General features: G+C 45.7%; 1 protein-coding gene across 6 annotated transcripts in view; it reads left to right on the top strand.

Annotated features, from left to right (window-relative positions):
- Positions 1-239: 239 nt before the first annotated feature.
- The window catches only part of NF1 (neurofibromin 1), a 69,084-nt gene continuing 49,664 nt past the window's right edge, over positions 240-19,659 (top strand). For 3 of the 6 annotated variants that reach the window (XM_058854757.1, XM_058854758.1, XM_058854759.1), the window contains exons 1-13: positions 825-1,041; positions 7,979-8,122; positions 9,608-9,691; positions 11,254-11,444; positions 13,685-13,791; positions 14,051-14,118; positions 14,357-14,432; positions 14,944-15,101; positions 15,640-15,813; positions 15,986-16,108; positions 16,400-16,474; positions 17,012-17,143; positions 19,229-19,363. In XM_058854757.1, coding sequence (XP_058710740.1) covers positions 982-1,041; positions 7,979-8,122; positions 9,608-9,691; positions 11,254-11,444; positions 13,685-13,791; positions 14,051-14,118; positions 14,357-14,432; positions 14,944-15,101; positions 15,640-15,813; positions 15,986-16,108; positions 16,400-16,474; positions 17,012-17,143; positions 19,229-19,363 — 1,527 coding nt within the window. In that variant the 5' untranslated portion in view covers positions 825-981. Of the gene's footprint in view, positions 329-824; positions 1,042-6,292; positions 7,605-7,978; positions 8,123-9,607; positions 9,692-11,253; positions 11,445-13,684; positions 13,792-14,050; positions 14,119-14,356; positions 14,433-14,943; positions 15,102-15,639; positions 15,814-15,985; positions 16,109-16,399; positions 16,475-17,011; positions 17,144-19,228; positions 19,364-19,659 lie in introns of those variants that run through there. The other 3 variants (XM_058854754.1, XM_058854755.1, XM_058854760.1) reach the window with 3 other exon arrangements.

Consider the following 19,659-nt stretch of genomic DNA (forward strand, 5'->3'; position numbering starts at 1 on the left):
TTGATTCTCCAGTTCTTCTGCCAATTTTAAACCCACTGTTCCAGAGCCCTCACCTCAAGCTGCGTCTTTATTTATATCATCAGAATTTCAATGCCGCTCTGGTATGAAAGAACATTATTTTGTGCTTCTGTCTACCCAGAAGGAAAACAAATTAACATTCCCAAGAAGGAAAGTGGAAGTGGATGTTTATTTGTGTGTATCCTACTTTTCTGACTCACTGAGTAAACAGTTGGCTGGGGCTGGTGTGACCAGGCTGGGGATGAAGGTGCCACACTCGGATCTGTAGTTACTGTCACAGTTCTGCAGTGAAGACTGGGAACGCAACAGAGTAAGTTAATTTATAGAAATAACCAGGTTTATATTTAAAAGATACAATACAGCTGTGAATTCCAGCCTGAGACAGCAAACCTGTGGGTGATCAGTCAAGCGCAGCGGCTGGAGATGGCCACCGCAGAGGGAATAAAGCATCAGCCAAGGCTCCTGTGCGCAAGGGGAGCGGAGACGGTCCCGTGAGGGGCTGCGGACCCCAGTGCGGCTGGGGCAGGTGGGGCGGGCGGGCCGGGGGAGGCAGATGGCCGTTAGCAGCCGTGGCTAGCGGCGCTGGGAGGGCCCGGGCTCGGCGTGTGTGCCCGTCCAGCCCTCGGGAACCCTCCGGGCCCCTCCTGCCCCGCTCGGACCCCCGGCCCCGCCCGTCCGGCCCCGCCCCCGCCGCCCCTCTCCCGTCCCTCTCCCGCCCCTCTCCCGCCCGGCCCCGCCCCGGCGCAGGGGCTGCGCAGGCGCAGGAGCGCGCGGGCGCGGGCGGGGGCGGCGCGCAGGCGCAGTGCGGGCTCGGTGTGCCCCTGGCGCGGCGGGCGCGGCGGCGGGGGCGGCGCGCGCTCCCGCTTCCGGTGAGGTGTCATGGCGGGCCCCGCGCGCTGAGGGCCCGCGACACCGACACCGCCCGCGCGCACCCGCCGCTCCCCGGGCGGGCGGCGGCGGGACATGGCGGCGCACAAGCCCGTGGAGTGGGTGCAGGCCGTGGTGAACCGCTTCGACGAGCAGGTAGCGGGGGCGGCGGCGCGTCCCTCTCCCCGGGCCGCGGGGAGGGCCGGGGGCGCGCGGCGGGGGAGCGGCCCCGCTCCCCGGGCGGGGGCGGCTGTGGCAGCGCCGCTCCCGCCGCCCCCCGCCCGCGCCGGGGCCGAGGCCCCGGGCCCCGGCGCCCTTTGTGCCGGGCGGGCCCGGGGCGGGGCCGGCGCTGCCCCTCGGCAGCCCAGCGCTCCGCCGCACGGGGGTCCCGCTGCTGCCGGGGCCCGCCGCCCCAGGTGCGGCGCAGCCGGCCTTGTGCCGGCAGCGGCGGTGAGGAGCGGCCTGGCTGCCCCTCGCTGCTACTCCCCCCCCCCCCCTCCCGAGGTGTCCCTGCTTCCCGTAGACATTCCTGTGAAATTCACCTTCTTGCTTTACATCATCTGGCTCTCCAGAAGGCAGGGAGAGCCTCGAGAAAGAGGTTGAGGAGGGCTGGAGGCGGTGCAGCGGCGGTGCTGCCCGTGCCCCCAGGTGCAAGGGCGATGTCGGTGTGCGGTCCCAGCCCCAGCCCTGCCAGCGCTGCTCTGAGGCGTGGGGAGAGGCTTCCAGCCACTGGTTTCTATTGCAGTGATGGTTATTTACCTCTCCTTGCAAAAGTCTGCGCTAGTAGTTTGGAGAAGGATTTTCTGAATGGAAGGAAGAGGGATTTGTTTGCCTTAGACTTTATATTTCTCTGATCCACCAGCAGGACCTGCTTACTGGGATTAGGTGGGTGACTCTCAGCGGGGGTAAGCTCAGTGCTTACACTCCATCCCTACTCCTGAGGTGCTTTTCTGACGTGGGGTAGCTCCCATGAGGCTCAGTGATCAGTTCCTGTGTTGTTTGTCTCATTTTGCCACACTGTGAGTACAGCCTTTGTGTCACAGGAGGCACAGCTCTAAGACCCTGCTTGGTGTAAATCCATCAAAAACATGGAGCTGTTTCTCCAGACTGAGCCTCGTGCCTGTGCTGCATCTGTCCCTCAGTGCTGCTGGGCTTCAGCACCCTGCTGAAAGATGTGGCCTGGCACAAGAAGAACAAGCTGTTTCTTTTTACATTCATGTGAAGTTTGTTTTGAAGAGGAAAATATCAGACTTTGTCTTTTGACATTATAATGAGGCAGATTTTTGCAATACATAATAGACATATTTGCATAGTTACCTTATTATCCCCCTTATCTTGAGTCATAGATCATTTTTTCCGTACACTCAGCAAACATAGGATTGATTGTGCTCCCAATAATGCAAGAAAATATTTCTTAATGTAATGGTGTTACAAGGTCCTGGGCTTTCTCCTCTTCTTTGTTGAGTGTATTGTGGAATTTGGCTTGCCAGCATCTGTTAGGAGTTACAAACTTCTTAGAATAGAATTATTTTTCTATACTTTTTATGGCATGATTGTGGATGGGTGTAGAGGAGGATTCCTCTTTGTATAGGAAGGAAGCTGTTCTGATTCTTGAGATGCTGAAATAATGGAGTTACAGTGACAACATGCATCAAGTACATCACTGTCAGTCACGGTCGTGGTGTCTTATCAAAGTATACTGAATATATGCACATTATTTCAGTGGTGTTCATGCAGCTGTGAGGGTTTGCATTCTATGTCTGCCTGAATGCAGGACCTCTGGCTTCAGCACCAGGAGCCACCTCTTGGCACGTCAGACTGTGTTTGAGAGAGGAGGGGGAGAAGGGCAGCTCAGGGCCATTGTGTTTTGGTTTTTTTGCACAGGGGAAGACAAACTTTTCCAGGATTTCTTCCTTCCTTTGCAAAGAGGGAAAGTGTAACCATCTTTCCTCCAAATTTACAGATGTAGACAGGCTTTTCATTCATTTGCTGAGTGCTTGAATTCATTTTAGGGAAGATGAAACAGTGAGCTGAGAGGATGCTAATCGGTATTGAAAACAAGGGAAATCAGGGCAAACCAGTCTGCTCTGGTCTGCTCTTGTTTATTGTTATAAATGCTGCTTTAACCAAAATCTGCTTTTGTGTGTACAGTTCTGTGGGCCTGGAGTGACTGGCAAGCAGAGTTTTGTGAATTAACCAATGCCTGGCTCACGGAATAAATCCCTGGAGCTCCTGCCAGTCCTGCCCTGTGCTCCAGTGAGCCCTCACCTGCTGCGGGGCTGGCCGGGGGCTGCCCCCAGGCTTCAGCTGCTGCAGAAGAAGCTACTGGGACCTGTGAGACCAGACCACACTGACAGAGAGCATGGGGAGAGCTCTCAGCAGAGCCTGCACATAGTACTGGTTACTGTATTTTTCAAAACTTGGGGTGAACAGAATAAAATTAGACTGCAGTAGCCTGGAATTTAGCCACAGAGCCTGGAAATCTGTGGAATTCCCTGTGATTTCAGACATAGTCAGAGCTTGGGAAAATAAAATTCTATCTGTTTTTCCTATGGAAATATTCACTTCCAGTTTTCATATTGTGTTTTCATAGTGCTTTAAGTGTGTTACAATGTGAAGTCATGGGAAGGCTGGCGCAGCACTGGGATAGTTGTGAATGTAGTTGGAGGAGTCTGCCCAAACCATTTACATCGAGATTGGTTTAAAACTATCAGATTTAACAACAAGTATTAATCTTTTATAAACTTGTGGCCATGTAAGTTGTTGTGGTGGAGTGCCTATCCCTGGAAGTGTTCAGGGAATGACTGGATGTAGCACTCGGTGCTCTGTGCTGGTGACAGGTGGGAGTCAGTCACAGGTTGGACTCCATGATCTCAGAGGTCTCTCTCAACATTAATGATCCTGTGGTTCTGCAATTCTGATAAACTTTGAAGAAAGAAGACTTTTGTTATGTGGATTTTGGTTTAGGCTTCCCATTTGCAGTTCATGAGGTGTGATGACTCTCAGTTAAGAAAGTGTATAAAAACTGTAAGTCAATAGTAATGTTCCATTCTCCCTTTAATTAAAAGGTATTAAATTAAAATAAGTGTTCCCTCCTGTTGATTTTTCTCCAGTGTTTGAGATCTCTGCAGAATCAGAGACCTGCACATGCAGTGGTTGCAGGTATCAGCTGTGGCTTTCCTCATGGCTTGTTAGGAAATCACTCGTAGTAATGGGATGTATGGTGAGGTGTTTCCCATGCCCCCTGGGATGTCACTGTGCTGGGAGGTGAGGTTGGGCTGGGCACAAGCTCTGTCCACAGCTGCTGTGTGTGGGACAGATACCCCCAGGAGCTGGGGGCTGAGGCAGGCTGGAGCCCTGCCCTGCAGCACAAGGTGTGCCGCTTCCTCTTCCCCGGAGCAGAACCTGCCGGGGCTTTGACGTGATGGCTCTCAGAGTGTGTGTGGTGGGTTTGCAGCTGGGCTGCTGCTCTGCACAGGGCTGGAGCCCAGGGACAGGGGAGGAAATGCCCAGTGCCACTGGTGTTCCCTGGCTGCAGTGAGGAGCTGCTGAATGTGTCCAGGTGATCCGTGGCCCTTTCTCACCTAACACCTGAGTTTGTGTTGGCGGGATGGGTAAACACACGATTGGTCACAGCACCAACTTCCAGTTCACCTTGTGACAATGCTTTATTTTTAGAGAAACCTGTAGAAAAACTTTTGGAAGTTGTGTGTTCTTGGGAAGGCTGAGCTGTGAGGTTCTTTTCCGGGCTAGTGCCTCGTTAGCAGGTGTGTGTTCATAGAGGGCAGGAAGGTGCCTGTTGGTTTTGAGGGATTTGTGTCTGGTTCTGACAGTGCTGATGCTGAGGTGGGGTATTGTGGGGATTTTCTGTCACCAGTACGTGTGTGTCTTATGGTCTGCTGAAAAATTCCAAGAAATTGTTTGGAAGGATGAACTGAGGTAGATTTTGGGGCTGTTAAGGACAGCACTAAGTATTTTTTCGTAGATGTTGTGTGTTTCTCCAGACTATTAAGTACAGACTAAATAGGGATTATTTAACTTCATGCTCATTAATTACAAATGATAAAGCAAAATTCATGGCTCAGGTGTAGCTTTTCCCAACAGCCTGAGTGCACAATTTACAGACACTCAGGGCTGTCAGTGGTAGTAGTTCCAAACCAATGTCCATGTTCATTTAGCAAAAGATTGGACTCTCTTGCATCAGACTAGAAAATACCTGAAACAGGAGCTAATCACTTCACAGGCATGGAAAACACCTATTTTTCTAAAGAATTAGTATCTATGACCAAGACAGGATTCCTTAAATGTTTCTGAACATTTTTGGATAAAAGTAAAAAAAAAAAGTAAAAAAAAACCCAAACACAGTAAATATATTTTTTCTTTCTCCATCTCAAAGATTCACAGTTGGGTAGCTGTAAAGGTTACAGATTTCATCTACCTATTTTGTCTTTGTACACTGCATGTGTAAATAAGGCAAAGTTTAGACCCAAACACCATCGTTCCCTGTCCTGTGTGGCTGTTTGACCCCTGAAGGAGCCCTCAGGCTGCATCAGGGAGGGTGTGAGGGCTGTATGTGCCCAGTGCAGCTCCAGCCTCACCAGCTGCCTCTGTACAGTGGAGACAGGAGCTGAGCTGGGGCAGTGACCGTCCCTTTGCTGTGCTGGGCTGAGCTCAGAGCAGGGCATATGTTCAGAGTGTGAAACCCCAATTCTATTTGAGCTTTGTGCTCTAATTTTGGTTTCTAATTCAAATAGCTCTACAGGAAACCATTTGTCAGTATTTCTTCTTTCTAAAATAAAATCAAAGTCAATGAAAGTAAAATTTCAGCTCTTCCCCCCCCCCCCCCCCCCCCCCCATGTTTAGATTAATGGATATTTGTAGAGAAGTAAAGTAGATTCTCTTTAGTCACTCAGCACTGGCACTGCATTCTGTGAGGGGAAATAAAATGTTCCAGCATGTCAGAGTGCACAAAGAAAAGAGCTGAGAAATAAAAAACCCCAAAATAATAGTGCTAATATCTCCTTTTTGTATGGTTTCTTATTTTAAATGATAGTATAAAAAGCAATTTTACTTCTAGGTGACCTTGTTGTAGTGGCTGTTGTGGCAGGAAGCTTCAGAAGTGTGTAATGTGATGTTTCTCTGGCATGGGAGCACACAGAACTAGATCTATGACACAGTTTCTTTGAGAGGCTCTTCTCAAATGTTTTAGCACTCAGTGGTATCGAGCTTTGCTGCTGCTGTCAGCACAGAGACTTGAAAATTCAAATTAAAAGTACTAGCAATAGTGAAATTTTAAATGAAATGTATCTATCATCCACCAATGACTTCCAAAAATGTATTGTAAAAATAACATCTGACAGTGAAAACAAAGCTTGAGTCATAAATGCTGTTTATTCTGCTTTTCCAGGGGTAAAACGAGCACATTGGAGCGCCTCACGCTGTTGTAAACTGCCAGGGAATCACAAATCGGAGTGGAAATGACCTGGATTGCCCCATGGGAGCTGTTGCTGTGGCTGTCTTTGCAGGCACATCCCAGCCCTTGTCCTGGAGGGCCATTCCTGGGAGCAGCGCTCGGCATTCCGGGGCCAGTGCTCTGCAGGGACCTGCTGCTGCTCCGGGCTCTTTGGTCTGATCTGGAGTGCCAGGACCATCTTTTCTTCATTAAGAGTCAGCCATTCTCTTAGGAGAGACCCAGCCAATGCCCATAGGGATCCTAGTCCACGGTACCAAAGGAATTGAGCTTGAACCCACACCAAAGCTCAGCTTATACAGAGGGGGAGTTACCCCATGGCGTCAGAACAGGACAGTGTCAGTGGCCTTCTCCTTCCCTGGGGACAGGCTGGGTCAGGCACACTGCATTCAGAATTGTTGGACAAAAGTGCTCCAAATTGGAGTTCTTCAATACCATTCATCTTGCGTTTTAAATCTAGGCATACTTTCCCAGAGGACAGTGGTGTCAGGTGCTGCAGGGGAGCAGTGGGGATGGTGCCCTTCCAGAGCCCCCAGCCTGGGAGGTGCCTCCTAAGGCACTTTGCAGCTGTAAAGCTGATTGTAATTCCTTGGAATCCTTCTTTTACCCTCTCTTAAATTCTCTCTCTCTGATAATCTTTTCTAGTGCACAAATATGACACCATGGCATTTCCTTCGAGCTGTTGCTAAATAGAAGTGGCATAAATGTTCCTATATTTGTTTGCTTTTAAAAAATATAAATCCTGAGTAAAATTATTGTTTCTGAAGAGTGGCATCCCAGAAGTGGTGGCTCAGAGGGGCAGGGGGAGTTGGTGTGTGACAGGGAAGTGACTCGTTTGTGACCCCTGAAGAATTTGGGTACAGCAGGAAACAAAGAGCCCAGTGTTCACACAGCAGCAGGAACATCTCGGGGCTGTGCAGTCGCTCTGAATCTCCTGTTTCTGGGGAAAGATGGATTTCAGGTCTAGTTGTTACCACTGGATGTTGGGCAGGGACAGGTAATGTGGGGCTCACAGGTGCTCCAAGTGTGTTTGAGGCTGAGATTCATGACTGGGGGTGTTTGTGGGGAGACCCCAGAGATATCCACATCCCTGGGGACTGCAGGGCCAGGCTGGTTCCTCCTTGGCCAGGCTTGTCCTGTGACTGAACAGGAGACACCTGGAACAGCTGCTGCCTTCCAGCTCACTGGCTCTGGGAGCTACTGGGGTTTTCCTCCTCTCAGGTCCCAGGATGCATTTTTTTTCTTGCAGGTATTAGCCTCAAAAGATTTTTGGACTTTAATAAGCCCATTTTTAAAATAAAGTATCTTTTCTTAGAATTATGTCTTAAATTCTTCTTCTCCTTTTGATTGCTTTGACATTCAAGTTTTAGAAAATCTATCACAAAATAGAGGTTTAGTTTCAGTTCAGAAGAAGGAGGAGGTGAACTTTGTTTTATAGATAACTAATGATAACTAATAGATAACTAATGGGACAATGAATGTAGAGAAGATGAAATAAGGCATTCACTGTGCTCTCTTGTAGAATGTTTTTCAAGGTGGTTTCTGGTGTGTCACAAGTTTTTAACCCATCTTTAAAGCTGTAAATTTCAATGTGAAAAAGCTTATAACAGTTCTCTCTTGTAGCTTCCAATAAAGGCTTGCCAGCAGAATACCCACACCAAAGTCAGCACGGAGCACAACAAGGAATGTCTCATCAACATTTCCAAGTACAAGTTTTCCCTGGTCATCAGTGGTCTCACCAATATCTTAAAAAATGTTAATAACATGGTAAGTTTTCTAATTTTGCATCGTTTGGCGATTTTTTTCAAATAGTTGTGATTTATTTGTGTTGTACAATCTGAAGAGAATTACTTGAAATTTAGTCAAATTGTTGCTTGCCTTTTACACTTACTTGTTTTCTGTTCTGAAATTCACCAGCAGCATCCGTCAGAGCCATGCTCCACAGAAAGGCATTGGGATTTTGGGGCAGGGAAAGGATTTAAAACTTGGGCTTGCCTGGCTGTTTTACTGTGTGTCTGTGTATATAAAATAGGTATATTTTTTAACAACCAGATGAGTTTCAGTCAGAACCTTTCTCATGAGAAAAGTTTAGTTTGTTGAGTTTTGAATCCATGTAATTTGGGATCATTTGGAATCTCCCCAAACAGGTAACAGAACTGGCCAGTCTCTGGCAGTACTTTTTTTATGGTTTTAGAGACATTCTTTGGAGTGAGCCCTTGGCTGTCAGTTGTACAGGGATGTGCATCTGCTGGAACTGCAGAGAACTGATAAAATGAGAAAATGGGTTGCCCTGCTGCTAGGGATTTTAGGCTGCTTAAAGCTACCTGTAATCACTTTGGAGAGAGAATTTATTTTAATTAAACTCTACAGGCATGAGGGAACATGTTGATGTGCAAGATGATTGGCTGATAAATGAGAAAACTGTACAGTTAAAAGAAGTTCCTGAGTGTGAGACTTAGATTTTGAGAGGAAAGACCTAGCTAAAAGTGTCAATTAAAAAGTCAACATTTGCTCTGAGGAGCAAGTCTGTGTTTGTCACGTGTGACAGGCTGAGCTCCTGTGGGAATCAGCAATAATTGGGGAGGGTTTCTGTGGCTGAAATGAACTGGTCCCAGAGACAGTCAATCATAACTAGCTTCAGAAAGTCTCAGCTGAAACCTGGGCTCAGGTGAGCCAGCCCTGCCCTGGGGCCAGGTAAACCTCTCTGGGTGACTCTGCCAGCACTCTGTCTGTGGGCAGTTGTACCAGTGGGGTTTTGGCTGAGCCTTTCCTGCTCTGTTTTGCTGTGTTAATTCTGCTGTAGCCAGTGGCTGTTGTTGGCCCAGGATGGGCGCTGGCAGAAGCACCCGAGGGAATCCTGCCTTCCGCCTGTGCCTGCAGTGGGGCATCCTGTACAAGACTGGAAAAGAGTCAGCAGCAATTGATACCAAAATAGGTTCTGAAAGGTGGAACCCGTGTTTCTCAGCAGCTGGTGGGCCTGATGGAGGTGAGGGGCTGCAGGCACCTCCAGTCTTGCTTTGCAGGTGCTTGTTTGTTCCTTATTGCATTTGGCATTGCAGACTGGACAGATACTTCTTTAGTGATAAGGTTTTAATTCCTAATTTAATCTGGTTTTTGCTGGCTTTATGTCTAAACTCCAAACCAGAGCAGTGATGGAGCCATAATTTACTGGGCCACTTAGCTGCTTCACTGTCATGCATTACAAGTCAAATATCTGTGTCTCAGATGAATCCATATCCTTTCTACTTCTAGAGAATATTTGGAGAAACTGCTGAAAAGAATTTATATCTATCTCAGCTGATTATCTTGGATACACTGGAAAAATGTCTGGCAGGGGTGAGTAGGCTTGCATAAGTAATTCTAACTTGGAATCCAATGGGTTGGAGAATACAGGTCAAATGCTTGTGTATCTGTTGTTACTGGTACTAAAAACTCATCAGATTTAGAGCAAAGTAGGATTAATGCCATTAAAAAAATACGAAGACTTCCTTTAAATGCAAGTAGTTGACGTAATTGATGCATTAATGATTTGGAGGATGCTTTTCATTGCCTAAAATTAATGATCTTTTTTCATGTTAAGAGTAGCAGAATATTCAGTACAAATTTTTCATTTTGTGCTACTTAGTTCTCTGCATACAGTGCTGAGTTTTCTCTAAACGTCTTAAAACTTTACTTTGTTGAAGTAATTTTCCATGTGCTTTTATATACAGCAGAAACTTTGCTGCTCTAGAGATGATTTCTGCAGGTGTTTCCTAGATTACATTAGTTAACCATGTCCAAATCTCCACTGGGAGCCTGGGCCTGAGGTTTCCAGTCAGAGCTGCTGCAAGGCAGTTTGCTGGTCCCTCTGGGAGGAGAGTGGTGCTGCTTATACAACTTACTGTGCTGAGCTGGAATTGCAAAGCCAAACGTCACTGGGATTTACAGCGGTTCATTCTTCTAACAAGAACAGGATTTTATTTTTAGTTTTTGTATTCAATTTCCAGCTTTTACAGCTGAGGAAAACACCTCTTTTTGGCACTTTTTGTCTTCGACGCATTGAGTCAAAAAAAGTTTTGAGTCAAAACCCCAGAATTTTAACTTCAGAATTTACTTATTTTTGAGTACTTCTTCTATGCATAATGTTTGAAACAGTGGTTTTCCTGATAGATGATCATATTTAAATAGCCTAAAATTGTGCTGAATGTTTCTTGCTCTGTCATTTCAAATGAGAGCAGTTTGAGGCAGAATATGTTAAATCAGAGTGAGCCAAAGCTCTGTACAAAGCGTGTTGTGTTCTGTGGTATCTTCAGATGGATTTCTTGCTCAATGTTTCATCAAGTTCTCATGGCAACGGGACTCAGATCAACTAAGTGGGAGTCTCTGAAACTTCCCAATTCCCTATGGAAAATTCATTGGTAGAATTTTAGAAGGCTTTAGTGCTGACCCTACTGTTAAAACTTGCTCTTAGTAGAGCAAAGTTTCACTTTGAATTCTTTTGTAAATAGTTTCCTTATGTCTCACACTGTGCAAACTGGCAGAAATCAGATTTTTCTTTCGCAGGGAAATTAAGTAATTTTTGACTCATATAGAGCAATTCCTGGCAAGACCGAGGGAGAAGCATCTCTTTTTGGTTCGTTTTTTAATATGAAATACTCGCTGTCAAAATATGGCCACCAAGCCCCTACCCAAAGGGAAGTGAGGGTGGGCTTTGCCCTTCAGCCCTCAGTGGAAGGTGGTCGGTGCTGTCCCAATGGTCCAGAGCAGTGGGGCGCGTTCAGCAGAGCAGCCGCGAGGTCCATCAGCGCTTCCCCCTGAAGGTGTGGGGTGCTTTGGCTGCGGCGGGGAAGGTCGGACCCTGCTCGGGGCACGTGCTGCAGGCTCCGAGCAGGATTTAGGGGAGCACTGTTTGTTTGCAGCAACCAAAGGACACCATGCGCCTGGACGAGACCATGCTGGTGAAGCAGCTGCTGCCCGAGATCTGCCACTTCATCCACACCTACCGCGAGGGCAACCAGCACGCGGCCGAGCTGCGCAGCTGCGCCTCGGGGGTGCTCTTCTCACTCAGCTGCAACAACTTCAATGCCGTCTTCAGCCGCATCTCCACCAGGTACTGACCACTGCAGCTGCCCTGGGGAGGGACAGCCGCTGCACTGCTGCCTGCAGCCCTGGGGAGGGACAGCTGCTGCGCTGCCGCCTGCAGCCCTGGGGAGGGACAGCTGCTGCGCTACTGCCTGCAGCCCTGGGGAGGGACAGCCGCTGCACTGCCGCCTGCAGCCCTGGGGAGGGACAGCCGCTGCACTGCCGTCTGCAGCCTTTCTCTGTCTGCCACCAGCTGCAGGCTGTTCAGAGGAGCCAGTGCTTTATATGCTCTGCTGGCTGCATTTATTGCTTTTTTTAATCTGCTTTCAAAAGTACCAGTGAAAATAGTGAATGAAAATAATGCAGCGGAAAAAGTTGAATAAGTTCTTGCGGGTGCAAGGTGTCTTGGAATGAAAAAGGATGCTGAAGCTAATGGTTGTATCCATTTACTTACAAATTTAGAATGAAAACTGGTGATTGTCCACAGCTCTGCTGGAGCCCCATGGTTGTTTTCCTGCTAGAAAGCTTTTATGTTAAATCTGTCTTATGTCTGAAGGGGACAAACAGCTGGGCTGTTTGTTAGTTGTTGGAAAAGACCCATTTGTCTTCTGATTGACTTGAGTTTCACAGTACATTTACTGTAAAAATAATTGGATTTTCTGCTTTTCTAAGTAAGAAGGGAGACAAACCCAAAATTTCCTTCTATTCTTTGCTCTTTTTGCTCTGTTCCAGATCCTTCTGATGCTTCAGCATTTGTCAGTCCACTAGAGTTGTGTGCTAAGCTTTTTATTACTGAAATACTTTGATGTTTTTTGGAAGGTGCTTGAAGTAGCTTAGCTCTTGTCACAGTGTTACAGTTGACATCATTCTTGATTTATTAGAAGTGGAGCTTGGGCAGCCTTACATGGTCAGATAGCAGTGAGTGAGCCAATTTAATTGAAATAGAGATTTATATTTTCCTCATATATATTTCTTTGGAAAATGTTTGTGTTTTAGAAATCAGTCTAAAATGATTGAGTAATTTGAAATTTAAGGTATTTTCAAAGTTGTTACAGAGCCTTTAATAGAACATAGACTTGGCAGCTAGCATTGGGGGTGTGGTTTTACTCTGTAGGTTGATTGTGTTTTGTTGTTTATGGAAATGGAAACAATTTCTTTTGCTCCTTTTATTGGAAGCATTTTTCAGTTGAAATTGAGAGTCTTTCAATCTACTCACTGGATCTGTGTGTATTTGTATGCCTGTAGCATGGTTTGTTCCCCTACTCCAAAGCGCCCCCAGCATCCCTTTGAGCTGGAGCAGAGTGCTTGTCCCCTAACCTGTTTTCCCTTGCAGATGGCTTGTACAGCAACAGTTAAATGTTTGGCCAATTGTTGCTGGTCTCCACAGGGGTCAGCTTGCTGCCAGTCAGCGCTGCTGATCCCTGACCTGGGTTTCCTGTTTAGGCATATTTCTAGGCCTTGCACAGCAGCTGGGGGATTTTTGGCATGAAAAGCACAGCAGTGGGGACCTTCCCATTCCCAATGAGGGCTGTTAAGTTTCCCTGGCGCTGAAGACATGAAGAACTGCTTTTGTGTCTAGTGCTAGAAATCACATTCCATGTCTGAAACACATCTGTAGCCTTGGAAGGAGCTGTGGCAGTCCCGAGTTTGTGGGAACAGATGCTGTAGTGATCAGTGGCTTGGTGTCTGGGAGATGCTGGGTAAATTCTCTGAGACACCAGTGAAAAGATGCTATTGTGTTTAAACTGGTGTGATTAAACTTCATCCTGTGTGCTCAGGCCAGAGAAATGTGGACCAAGAATAGTTGTAGCTCATTGCAGTGATATCCAGTACCATCAGTCACTGCTGTACTCTGAGATCTTACCTGAGGCAGGACCTGCTGTGAAGGAGCAGTAGCCTAAAGGTCAGTCAGGAAAGTCAGGAGTCCATGACTTTAATGTTTAGCTGAAAAGATGACAAGGTTACTGCCACAGGAGAGTGGATAACAGGAGGATTTAGGCAAATCTTGGGCACAGTCAATCCACAGAAGGTACTGACATCTTGTAAAGACTCATCACTGGTTTGCTAGCTCCATTTTCAGTATGAGGATGGCACAAGACTGTAATATTAAGTCTTAATCATGCAAGATCTTTTATTTCTAAATCTGGAAATGTTTATCTGAGATGATGGAACATTCCCCTGCTATTGAAATGTATAGTCTCACAGGTGTGTTCATACCTGTCTGACAGGATCTGATGGAAAGGTTTATTTTCTTTGTGTGTTTTTTAGATTGCAGGAACTGACTGTTTGTTCAGAAGATAATGCTGATGTTCATGATATTGAACTTTTACAGTACATCAGTGTGGATTGTTCAAAGCTCAAGCGACTCTTACAAGGTATGATCTGAGCCTGTGTTTTGAAGTATTTCTATTTGAATCTGGTTAGTCAGAGATGACACAGTGCAACTGATATACCTGGGGTTTATTGCTCTGTTTTACTCCAAACAGTCATGTATTTACTGAAGTATTTAAAAATAGTAAAGTACTATTAACACATGGATTTGAAAATTGCTTTGCGCTTCAAGTATCTTGTATAACCTGTGTTGTTTTTAGAACAAGTTTCTGTTCTAAATGCAGAAATGTTTTATCTTTTCAGAGACTGTATTCAAGTTTAAAGCCCTTAAGAAAGTAGCTCAGTTAGCTGTTATCAACAGTCTTGAGAAGGTAAATGTTCAATATTTCTGTTTCATTGCTTATTTGCAAGCTTTCTTCTAGTTTAGGAGTAGATGCAATTCAATAATTTACTATAAAATAGAAATTGCTGTCTCCCTTTGATGCAAATACATTTTGCAAGAAATTTTGAATGACTAGAATTAAGAATACATCCTCTCTTTGTTTAAATGTGTAATTCAGTAAAATTGTTGAAGCTCTGGAATGTAAAGGTGTTTCCCATTATCTGCAGGCATTTTGGAACTGGGTGGAAAACTATCCTGATGAATTCACCAAGCTGTACCAAACCCCTCAGACTGACATGGCTGGTAAGGCATAACACATGACGGTATTCAAGGTTGGTTTCTCAGACATCCCCAAATGCATTCACTTAGATTTGTGCCCTCTTTGCTCCTCGTGCAGCCTGCAAATAAACAAATTTGTCAGCCTTTCTCAAGGCAGGCAAGGGTATGTTCCTGTCTCTTTTCTTTCCTGACTCCCCTCTTAAAAGAGACTAATTTTGTGCTTCAGAAGACAAAGAAATAAACCCCAAAAGATGGAGACTCTTTAAATATATATTTTTCATCTTGATACAGGGTAAAAACTTAGAGAACATCACCTTTACTTGTCTCTAGTGAAAAAGAGAGACGAATTTATATTTTCAGGTAAACCATGTCTTTAACTGGGTTGAGACCACTTGATCCCCAGTAGCATGTCAGTAATGTGCAAACCAGAACTTTCCTTCTGTGTAGGTGGAACTATCCCTCTGCTCTTTTAGACCTGTTCTTTACCTCTTCATAGTTAAAACTGGTATTGAACTTGGGCTTATGTTTTATGCAGATTGTGCTGAGAAGTTGTTTGATTTAGTGGATGGCTTTGCTGAAAGCACAAAGCGTAAAGCAGCAGTGTGGCCACTGCAGATCATCCTCCTGGTCTTGTGTCCAGAGATAATCCAAGATATAGCAAAGGACGTGGTAGAGGAAACCAAAATGAACAAGGTAAGAGAAGTAGCTGAATTCTGGCTCTGGTTTTTAGAGTATGCTTGGTTTTGCTGATTCTGTATTTCAGGGATGTTTAATTTTGTCTTTCCGTCTTAAAGAGGACATTGCAATTCTATATGTAAATTTATGCACTCTTTTTAAGTTCTTACCTTACATACATTCTTTTACTGTCACTAATTCATACAGATAGTATGTCCCAAACAATGTTATTTCAGAACTTTTCCATCTCCTTGGAGATTTGAATTGTGCTGTGATTTCCTCTGCCTCCACGCGCAGCAAACGGCTGTGCTGGGGTTCTGGGGTTTGCAGGGGGCTGTGAGCCCCACAGTTACAGCACTTGCAGCACCTGCTGGGTTTGATGTGGCTGCAGGACCAGGGCTGAGAGTGAGCAACCACCTCTTGTGCCATTCTGATTGCCCGGGTCAGTCAAAAGGAATGTCTTTAATAATGGCTGGATTTCTCCAGAGTGCTGCAAACAGTTGGTTTTTGCTATCACAGTGTCTGGTTATAACTATCCCTGGTTTGAACTCTGCAGAAGCTGTTCCTGGACAATCTCAGGAAGGCCTTGGCAGGACACAGTGGGAGCAGGCAGCTGACTGAAAGTGCTGCTATTGCTTGTGTTAAACTGTGCAAAGCATCTACGTACATCAACTGGGAAGATAATTCCGTCATTTTCCTGCTAGTGCAGTCCATGGTAGTAGATCTTAAGGTAAAAATGTCTGTTTCCTAATTGCAGTGAAGAAATTTGAAATAATGAAGTGAACTTTGAATTTCTTCTTCATTGAATACCAGTGGTTTTCAGTGGAAATTTTTGTATTAAAAGTAGCCAAGAATAATCATGGCATCTGATTTATATATTTATATTTTTCTGAATTATATAGAATTTGCTGTTTAACCCAAGCAAACCTTTTTCAAGAGGCAATCAGAATGCAGATGTAGACCTGATGATTGACTGCTTGGTTTCCTGCTTCCGCATAAATCCTCACAATAACCAACACTTCAAGGTAAGAACACTGCTTATGGTAAGTCATTCTCTACATACTATTGACGACCTGTCAGTTATAAAAGCTGTGCTAACGGCAGCTTGAAGCTCATAAATGAGTTCAACTGTATAAATATCCCTTAGTAATAAATCCCTTCATGTTTTGATAAATCTTTTCACAGCTGATTAGGCTTCTCTTGTTCAGATTTGACAGCTTTGTCAATTTAATAAAAAGGCTCCAGAATGTTTTTTCAGGGTGATAAGAAAGATGGCAAAGATATTCCTAAGTGGCTTTTATGTATTTTTATTGTAGATTTGCTTGGCACAGAATTCCCCATCAACATTTCATTATGTGCTGGTAAATTCACTCCACCGAATCATCACAAACGTAAGTTCTGGCAGTATTTCATCAGCCAAGTGTCTGGGGCTTCTGTTCAGATCAATATCTGCTTAGTAAATACCATTTGGATAGCAGACCAAATCTTGTGAGTGCAGAACATCTCAGGGGTGGTGTCTGCTCAGGAGGCAGAGTGATGTAGTGAGCAGCTGGGTCAGAATAATTGCTTCAGTTGCAGCCTGTTTAAAAGTTACGAATTTGATAATGGGCATGCAGAATGATGATGGGCATACTGGTAACAGTGTGCAGAGCACTTGGGGTGAGGCTTGGTTACACTCAGCCTCGCTGCCACAGAGCTGTGGCTCAGTGTCAGAGTACTGGTAAGAGTGTGCAGAGCACTCAGTGAGGGCTGGGTACCCTCAGTGCCACAGAGCCACGGCTGGGTGTGTGCAGAGCACTCAGGTGAGGGCTGGGTACCCTCAGTGCCACAGAGCCACGGCTGGGTGTGTGCAGAGCACTCAGTGAGGACTGGGTACCCTCAGTGCCACAGAACCGTGGCTCGGGCTCAGTGCTGCCCTTGCCTTGCAGTCGGCGCTGGACTGGTGGCCGCGGATCGACGCCGTGTACTGCCACGCCGTGGAGCTGCGCAGCATGTTCAGCGACACCCTGCACCGCGCCATGCAGGGCTGCGGGGCACACCCCGCCATCCGCATGACCCCGGTAAGCCTGGGGGCACCTCCCGCCTTCCCCTGTGCCCAGCCCTGCCCTCCTCTTCATCACCTTTGTGCTGGACACCGGAGGGGGGAAGAAGGTGGTAACAGGGAGCTCCGGAAACCTGCGGTGCTGGGGGATTGGCTGCTCCTGGTTTGATGTCTCTCGGTTTTCCTGCTGCTTTTAAACTGGCGACACACAGCTATTTGTCCTGTAACTGTCCTCTGTGGTTAACTGTTCATGTTAAGCTTTCTGGCTCTGTGAATAGCTGGCTAACATGTCCATTCTTGCTTAATGTGAAAAACCAAAGCATTCTGTATGTGTCACTGAAAACTGATACTTTTGCCATGATTGGCATGTTCATTTGTCTTGTTTTATGTTGAGCAAATTGACTGTTTTTTCTTGGTGACAGCAACAAAGTAAAATATTTTTCCACCATTACAAAATAAAGTCAATATTCTTGGCTGTTTTGGAGAAAGTTTTGAGTAAATTCAGATATGTAGTTCATCCAAATTCTTCCAGTAAGTTCACATACAGCTGTGTTGCTGCATTCTCCTCTGAGCATTCCTTGAGGACTTCTGCTGTGGCAAGTGGTCTTGGTGGGTTGGTTTAGAAAGCCTAAAATGAGAATACTCCTGGACTTCTCAAAGGAGAGCAAATGAGCACAATGCTTTTGGTTGAAAGCCTCTCCATGTTTAACTTGCTTTTCACCTGTGTGTATTCATCTGTTGGAGAATAGTTGCCCTGACACTACCCCTGCTCTGACTGGTGGTGCTTTGTCTTCTGCTTCTCACTTTCCCTCTGCCTGGCTGCTGTCGCCCACGTGGTCAGACGCCCGCCAGCCCCTGCTTTGCATGGCCCTGGGCCTCTGCTGCTGTAAGTATGACCCGTAACTACCGCAGAAAAGCCCTTCCTTGCGCTGACTTTTCTGTGCATAGTTACCCGCAGAGCCCGCCAGCCCCGGGCCGGGGGCCACAGGGAGCGCTCGCAGCACCAGCGGAGCTCCTTCCCCCAGGAGGGCACTGCAGGCTCTGTGCCCAGCACAATGCTCTTCCCAGTCCCCTCTCTGGTTTAGAACTGGTTCCTAATTTCCAGCCTGAGCTCACTGGTGCTGAATTCCTCCACGTCTGTCCTTGTCCGGTGCTGTCTGTCAGCGTTGCGCCGCTGGTGATTCCTCGGTGCCTTGCACAGAGCCTGGCCTGGCTTTCTCATTGACACTCTTTAGTTTGGATTGTGTGGAGGCAGTAAATGAATTCACAGAAATACATCTCCTTTCGCCGCGTGCCTCTCCTAGAAATCCCTGACCTGTGGCCAACTAAGGCTTAGCACAGAGTTAGTTACCTCTACCACTGTGCTACCAATTTCTTGATCAGATACTTTATGTGGTAGGTTTTGTTCCTTATATTTGCACAATAACTAATTATTGCAATAACATGAGAACCTAATTTCTTGTACAATTTAATCATACAATGTCATAGCTCATCAGTTACCTTGAAGGTGATTTCAACCTAGGCTTTCTCCCTTTTTTCAAAATTTACAAGTAGTTCACTGCTGTTTCAGCTGGAGGCAGATTATTTTTATAGTTAAGTGATGCCCTGTGTGCCTTTTAGATCTGAAAGGTTCATTTTCCAGAGGTTGTTGAGGTGAACATGCAAACATCTGGCCTAGGGCTGTAGCAGAAAATAAAGACATTACTTTGCCTTTGGAAAAAAATTCCCTCTCATGTACTCAGAAGGAGTTGGAAATGTTTATTTTTAGTTCTGTCTCAAACCAGAGAAATACCCAGTAATTCTTTTTGGTCCTTTTTCTACTTTTCTTTTGCCACAGTTTTTCTCTTTTGCAAAAAAAATTATGTCTACATGCAGCTTACTGAAATAATTGTTAAGGGAACTTTAAAGATATAATAGTGATTGCCTGAGAGAGAGGGGATTTTAAACTAGAAGGCTATATGACTATACTTGAGTTTCGTATACTTTTAAACTTTTTCTTGAATTATAGGTGATGAAAGCAATACATTTCATCTGATGTTTAATTTTAACTGTTATGTTTGACTACCTTCCTGACAAGGCATGTGATTTATTTTCCTTCCATCAGAGCCTTACATTTAAGGAGAAAATGACAAGCCTTAAATTTAAAGAAAAACCTACTGATTTGGAAACCAGAAGCTACAAGTTCTTGCTGTTGTCCTTGGTGAAATTGATCCATGCAGATCCAAAGCTTTTGCTGTGTGTAAGTAAATCCTACTGCCATACTATTCAGTCAGAATTTACTTTTGAAGCTGCTAAATGAATAAAAATTAATGGTCACCTGGCCATCTAGGACACTTCCTACCTATTTTCTCCTCTGGTTATGTTCCTCCTGTGGTTTTAAAGGAAAAAGAAACTGTAAGAGACTTTACAGAATCAGAGCAACACAGCAAGAGAAAGCATGGAGTTCTCTGAAGTGGCTCTGAAGGGGAAGGTGGGAGAAGGAGAGGGGAATAGAAGAAAATTAAAATAAGGGGGTTGGAAATTAGTCATCATTTC

Source organism: Poecile atricapillus, chromosome 21 (genome assembly GCF_030490865.1).
Source record: "Poecile atricapillus isolate bPoeAtr1 chromosome 21, bPoeAtr1.hap1, whole genome shotgun sequence".
Lineage (NCBI taxonomy): Eukaryota > Metazoa > Chordata > Aves > Passeriformes > Paridae > Poecile > Poecile atricapillus.